At 42.4% G+C, this 7,393-nt stretch overlaps 1 protein-coding gene across 1 annotated transcript in view; it reads left to right on the top strand.

Annotated features, from left to right (window-relative positions):
• Nucleotides 1–7,280, top strand: part of EEFSEC (eukaryotic elongation factor, selenocysteine-tRNA-specific) — a gene marked incomplete at its 5' end in the record, with an annotated part of 87,764 nt that extends 80,484 nt beyond the window's left edge. The window contains one exon of the mRNA XM_010138770.1: nucleotides 7,096–7,280. Within this exon, the coding sequence (XP_010137072.1) occupies nucleotides 7,096–7,280 (185 nt within the window). The remainder of the gene's footprint in view (nucleotides 1–7,095) is intronic.
• Between the last annotated feature and the right edge of the window lie 113 nt (nucleotides 7,281–7,393).

Genomic DNA, 7,393 nt, shown 5'->3' with positions numbered 1-7,393 from the left:
CTTTCCCTGCAAAGTGGAGCCGATAATGAAATCCGTGTTATTTCCAGTAGTACCACCTCTTGTACTAGAGTCTTGCAGTCTGAAGGGCTGTATGAGCTTAAACTGATACACAAGACTCAGTTCAGATCACTGCTGAACTGCAGCCTTCCCCACCCCGATGTGGTGTGGGGCAGCCGTTCCTCAGTTTGTGGGAAAATGTTTAGAATTTCTAAACAATCTACCGAGCAGAGGCCGTGGGAATAACTCTGCTGATGCAGGCTGGCTGTCACGACAGTCTTTGGTCAGGACATGGGACTGACTTCTTCTGCTCAAAAGTGGCTGTAAGGTGGGTTTTTTTCTTGTCTCTGTCATCAACAGTGAATCGTGGATATTTTGCACAGATCCCAAGTACCACGCTGAGGCATTAGCGGTCTCATTTGGAAGGAAGGAGTCCACTTTCCAGCCTCCTTGGAGGTTGATTGTTCTCCCTGGCCAACTTCATGCTGTAATCCTGTCAACATTCACAAGCCAGGCAAGGTGATAATAGCAGATCTGGTACCAGCCAGAAGAGAAAAATGAATCTGCTCTGGAGTTTGAAACTCCAGCAGGGTGTTTGAGAGAGCTGACAAGAGATGTGGGGAAAGGTGGTGTGAATTCAAAATAGAATTGCTGGAGAATTGTAAAATTCATTGCCTGATCTACAAAGTAATTGAAGCTCAGATCCTGAGCTCCTGAGGGTAGCAAGGGGAGGAGTATCCCCTGTTTCCTGAGTGACTCTCTGGTCAACTGTTACAATGAAATGGTCTAGGTAGTCATATTATTCTTGTAATCATGGTGATGAACACCTAGGAGCAGAGCAGATTGTCTCCTCTGTCCTTAAATTGTTTGAAAGAAACGTTTGTAGATGTTGACATTCTGACTCTGATGTCAGGTAGAGAATTCCTACCTGATCCCAGGCTCTGGTTAGCTCAGGACATAGTTTTCATCCCTGCTCTTTCTGAAGTGCCTTGTATTAATGAAAGGCAGGTGGGATGCCAAGTGAGATAGGACCAGCAGCCGCTAGGTGAGCAGTCATCCAGGTCACTAGGTGTGGAGTGGTGTATCTGATGTTCCTGTTGCAGTGTTGATGGGCAGAGTAATGGAGTACTTGAGTTCTCGGAAGGCTTACAGAGAAGTTTTTCCTGATCAGCACAGGGGTTCTTTGGTGGGATATTGATGGAGAAAAATGACCACCTTAGCTTGAATAAAATCAGAAGGTAGGGTTTTTTATACCTTTAGCAGAGGAGAAGAGAAGCAGCCTAATAGCTTAATGTAAAGAGTTCAAGCAACAGAATGTTACATTTTCTGTTGTTCTTGTCCTGTCTGTTTGACCACAGAGATGACTATAAGAGGAGGGACTGGGCAACCTAATCTGCTGATTTTGGGATGCTTCTGCTTTTTGTTTGAATCAAAACTCCTGGACATTACTTAGGGATAATTGCATGAGCTTTTCATGGCTTTACGGCACAGGTTCATGATAATTTTTTTTCAGAACTGCTGGCCTGTTTTGGGATACCAGCTGAAGAACAAGTGTGTGCTTGCTAGTGTATTGTGGGATCCTGAGAACTAATACCTGTACTGCTGTGTCTTCTCTGAATTTCTCTGGAAACCACGGATAGACTTATTCTTGTTTAAAGGTTGATCGGAATGTGAATAGGAATTTCATAACATGGAGAGCAAAGTGGAATATTTTTCTGTTCCTCTGGTGGTAGTTACTGGTGTAGCCTCAATGTGCTTTTTCCTGACTCAGTGTTAAGAATCCTGAGCCAGCACTTTCCCAGCAAACCACGGCAAGTACCACTGCAGGTAGCTGGTGTAATATGTCTGCTGATTTTTCTATTGGTAGGAAGAACTTTTAATTTTGACCTGAAAGACAAGTTCCGATGAATTGGGAGACTTGAACTATTTTAATATGATTTATTTTCCTGTTATGATTTTAAGTGTTGTAAGAAAACTGCTATTGTCCATGTTAATACCTTCATGTTCATCAGTGCTAGCTAGGAGAGTTCGAGGGCTTCCTTTTTTTTTAACAAGCGTGCATATGAGTTGTTCAGCAAAATAAATTATTCTCTGTGGCTGTGCTGCCGAGCATGCCCTGCACCTATATTATTACACCTGTTTTCAATGATGTGTTTATCAGTTACATAAAAATTATTCCTGTCTCTGGCTGGGCTACCAGGAGATACAGCAGTATCTTGCTTTTCATCTACAATGTGTCTAGCATTTAGTCTTCAAAACACAAGGTTCCGTTAGCTTTGAAGGAGGCAGGACTATTCCTAAATATTGTGGAAATAGGAAATAGAAAGATGGAGATGAGAAATCTGAAAACAAAATTGGAAAAGGAAAGGGAGATTTAAAACTCCTGAAGAGCAGAATAACAAGTGGAACTGGGAGTCAAGGAAGGACGAGCTGGACTTCAGGAGAAAGCAGAGACCACCCCTGTAGACCTTTTGAAGGAGCAGAAGAGTAATAAAAGAAGAAAACCCAAAAAAGACAACGAAGGTGACAGAGGATGTTGATAAGGAATGACAGTATTAACTGACGGAGGATGTGAAGCGGGGAAGTTATGTAAGAGGTGAAGTAGGATCCCAGCTTACAGGGAGCAGTGGAAATACCAGTGTGTGTGGGAAGGGCCCAGCAGGGCTCCTTCACCCTGCCGCTGGCTTAGCAAAGGGGATCGGGGCAGGTTCCGTCGGCTTTCGTCCTCCTTCCAGCTGAGGTAGTGGGGAAAAACAAAGCAAAACCAAACGGTGCTGCTTAGGGACATTTGTGTGCTCCAGGTGTGTGTGTGTGACTCCTGCTCTGGCCGGCGCTCCCCTGTGGGGAGCCTGCTGCGGGGACTGTCCCCAGGCCTGGCACGGTGACCTCCAGGGCCAGCCGCGGAGTCCCTGGGAGTACGGGGAGGCTGGATAGATACCTGGAGAAAAACGAAGTGTTAGAGAAACCTTAAAATGAGTATCTTTGTGCATAGAGAAAAATTGATTTCCTGTATTCATACACAAGAAGGGGTCCAGAATCTACACCGTGAAATTTCCATGTGAGGTTATTGAGATCTGCACGTTTCTGTGCGAATTTCTTTCATGAGTAATTGTAAAACTTGAGGCTGCAATGCATTTACCTTCGTAAGATACTACAGATTACACAATTTTCACAAATAAAAGCCAGCTTTTTAGTAAAGTATTGCATTTATCCATTGTTTTGTGGATATGAAACTGTTCTTAGACTTGGAAAATACTTTCCGTGATGAGGTATCGTTTTTCATTTGAATTTGAAAACTCACTTTTTTGTTTGCATTTATAAATAGCTCAGTTTGGACTAAATCCTTGAGGCTGTGCTGAGACAAAGGATATTATGCTAATAGTCTGTATTCTTATGTGTTAATTATTAACAGTAGTTGAAACTAAATGAAGTGGATTAAACTATTTTACAACTAGATTTTCATACCTAACTTGGGTTAGTTGATGCTATGAGCGCATTTTACATAAGAACTGTCTGGGCACTTCTTTTTACAGATGTGGTTGTGATGGATGGGAATGAATTTGCTAAGCTTTCTGTTGTCTTACGTGCCTCTGAGGACTGCCCGTTAATGATATTAATATATAGGTATTTTCCACTGTTGTATGTGAGGCATTTTTTAGAACTTTGAAGCTGAAGTCTTTTTTTTCTAACACACGGACCTTTTCAATTTAATCCATTAGCAACTTGGCAAAATAAAGTAATTGTCCAACAGAGGAAGAAAAAAATCTATTAACATTTGCTACAAATCCAAGTAGTACAGGCAGCACTTAATTAATGGAACAGATTTCTCACTATGTATTCAAGCTAACGTAGCTATTGTTCAGGAGAGATTAGACCCTTAATGTAAGTAAGTTAAACTAGACCTCCATCTAAAAATATCCATCATTTCAGCTATTAAGGTCTGATGTCTTCTTCGGTGACAGATATATTTCCCTTCATTTCCTTGGTTTTGTAAAATGTAAAGCATGCATTGTGTGTAACGCGAGAAATCCGCGGAGGTAGATGAAACCCCGATTGTGCCTCCCCGCCTGTCTCCCCCTGCCTCTCCTTTATGCTGCTGCCTATCAAGAGCCTCTTCAGCCCTTAGACCTCCTGGCACCAGAGCAGAAAAACAGAAAATACCGTTTGTTAGGGTACGATGCCAGCCACCCGATCTGTGTGCAGAATGAGGGCCATGAGATCTGATTCTGTCGTTTAGATACCTAGTGAATCTAATAATACCTGAGCTGCCTTTGGCGGTCGGCCCGTCATTTTCACGGGTAGGAACTACCGTGTTCTTCCTCCTCTTCTGTAAATTTCTTACCTGTAATGCCTTGTTTGAGTCCAAATAGGTGTTAAGGACTGCAGGTGAGGTCTTTTTCTCCATATGGGGAAGTTAGTGATGGGGTGGAGGTAGTGTGATTGCTCAGGTTCGAATACATTTTCCCCAGTACGGTTCCACGTGCAGCATATCCTTTTTTTCTTGAAAATGCACTTTTTCCAACATAAGATCCTTTGTTTAAACATTGAAGGCAATATACCAGGTTTCAGATGTGTTGGGCCATCTAAGTGCTCACTGATGTCACTGGCAGTTTTTGAAACTCCGTGTATCCAACGTGGTTGCAGAGGGCTGTGAGGTGGCAGCCTTGGCACCTAGCAGTTTGGATGCCCACGGGAGAAAATACTGGCTGTGGTCTCAGTGCCACATCTCCTCCCTTCCCCTCTCCTTTCCGCCAATTAGCCTCTTTTAAAATCAGAGTCTTGCAAAACCTGCTAACATAAATAGAAGTGTTTTAGGATTTGTTTGCTTTAATTAAAGTGTGTCTTTCTGAAAGGATTTAGTTGAATGTCTTTCTTAAACAGTAATGTGCCAGTAACAGCAACATTAGTAACAGCGATAAGACCCAGAGATGGAAACCTACTAGGAAGCAAAATGAAGTGTTTCTTTGTCCAAAAAATAAATGGTCTTCCCAGCAAAGTGGAGGAAACTCTGTTCAGGGACACTTACAGTTAGGTTGGTCAAAACAGTAGAAAACAGACAAAGTGAAATAAATCCGGCAAAGGTAGAGAGTGGGGCTGCGTGAGATCACTTTTCTTGCTGGCTTCGTTTTGTTTTCCTTTTTTTAACTGCTGCTATTTTTTTTCTAGTAGCACCCAAGATGTTCGCAGAGCTTCCAAACAGGAAATAAGTTGCTTTTCATTTAAAGATAAATTATTTTTTGTAATGAAGACAATGATTGTAAGGCTGATGATATTAATGGGTTTTATGACAGCATCCAATTAAAATCAAAACAGCTGCATCAAACATGACTATACAATGTAAAGAAAAAAAGCGGGCAGGCCACACCGTAGTATCTGGTTTGGTTAAGTGAACCCTACACGTGCAAATACAGTCATTATGAGACTTCTCCCCCATCAAGGAAGAAGTCTCAGTTACTTTCACAGTAAAATAATCATGACTCTTTTTGTGTTTGTTCTGCCATCTAAAGAGAAAACGCCTGCTGCCTTGACTGTGAAACACAAGATCTTGCAGAACCATGCGATGTTGATGCTGCTTGATGCTGGGCTTCTACAGCCTTCAGTGTAAATTATAGTTGATGTAGTTCTACACGTAATGTGTGGCTTTTCTCTTCCTCTTGTGCTGTGCATTTTCTGAAAAAAGCAAGACTCTTCTGTCTCCAGAAGCATCCCCATGGCTGTGCTGCAGAGTGTTAGGGCTGGTTTACAGCCTCTGGTTATGAAATGGCAAATGGGCAGTTTCCTGATTTTGCTTCAGCACTTCCTTGTTTCCTCCCTTCCCTGCGCGGGGTGGTGGGGATGCTGCCTACAACAATTTTCTCCCTGACGCAGCAAGAGGAGAAGGTGGGCTCTGGTGCCGCATCCCCTGCAATCAGCTGTAAGAGCCTCTAGAGGTGTCAGTGCTGGAGCACATCACCTGTGCTTGTAGACCTCCTGTCTCCAGTAAATCATAAGCATCTCAGTCTTTTTGTCAGGCTGGGATATGAGAATCCGTATCTGAATTTCAATATGAGGGGAGAGAAGCTGATTAAGTGTTTGAGATAAGGTTATGTGACACCACAGGTTAAAAATTCCTGAACTGAATTTGGCCAACTGCCTGAGAGCCACGGTACGGTGTGTTTGGGGAGTGCTGAATGAGCTTCCGAGGGGTTTGCTCTCTTCTGCGGTAAGGAAGCAATTCTTCAGGAGTGGTCTTTTAGGAGCTGCATTTCCTTTGTTTTACAGCAGTGTTTTGGACTTTTCTATCTTGCATTTCTTACCTAAAATGTCACCAGTGTGTCGAGTTAACAGAAAAAATAGAAGTGGAATAAACCCTAGCCATTTCGGAAGAAATTTTTTGTTTGGCACAAGTGTTCTGGAGAACAACTAAAGTCAGATCCCCAGAATCCAGCACAGGTTAATTCTAGTTCTCCTAAAAAGTTACAACTGAAACTCCTAACAAATACTGTGTTTTAGCGAGGGGGGAAAAAAAAAAACCCGAACAAAAAACCCAGACCAACACACAAAGACTAAAATCGCCACCCCACACAAAGCTCTGATCTGTAAAACGTAGGCAGTGTGCTGCTGGCAGGTCTGCGAAGCAGACTACAGACATTCAAGAACCTTCTGACTCTTAGGACTCTGTATAATTTTAGTAGTTTACCAGTTGTTTTTCATTTGTGACATTTTTATAAATGTTTTTAGTGATTAGAAGAAACTTTGGGAGATGTGTGTGAATAGTAGGGAGGGTCTGCTGAGTAAAAGGCCTAGACCAGGCAAGTTGGTCTGGTTTGTTTAAATTGTTGCATGTATTTAATACTTCAAAGCTCTAGAAGGTTACAGCCAGGATACTGCACTGGGTTTGGGATATCACTCTTGTGAACTGTTTGAGGACTTCTCTTATTTTTTGTGTAAGTTGCCACATTCCAGAAGTGTGATGCAGAAATATGATTTTCCCAATGCATCTGATTTACTTACTCCCTTTGGTTGATTTCAGAAGTAAACTTGCCCGCTCATTTTTTCCAGTTATACTGAAATGGGGTGTTGAGCGTTTTTGTCACGTGTGCTCTTGTTTTTTTACAGATGGGTTGAAGCCACATACCAAAACACTTATTAGTGTTGCCTCCAAGAAGAAATCGAAGGCAGGGAAGGGAGATACAACCAAAGAGGATGAAAGCAGCAAGAATAGTTCGGCCCAGGCTGTTACCATCTCTCTTCTGTTTAAGAGATATGTTTTTGACACGCAGAAGAAAATGATTCAGTCCTGAGAAAGCAAGAGCTGAAACACCAGACTCTGAAATGAATTCAGGTGGAATGTGTTTCTTGTCTGAATGCACTAGACCTGTTCCTTCCTCACAACAGAGCCCTGGAAGTTCCTGCT

The sequence above is a fragment of the Buceros rhinoceros genome, unplaced genomic scaffold (assembly GCF_000710305.1).
Source record: "Buceros rhinoceros silvestris isolate BGI_N320 unplaced genomic scaffold, ASM71030v1 scaffold2296, whole genome shotgun sequence".
NCBI lineage: Eukaryota > Metazoa > Chordata > Aves > Bucerotiformes > Bucerotidae > Buceros > Buceros rhinoceros.
Note: the sequence above shows the minus strand (reverse complement) of the source record. Positions and strands in the feature narration are given on the sequence as shown.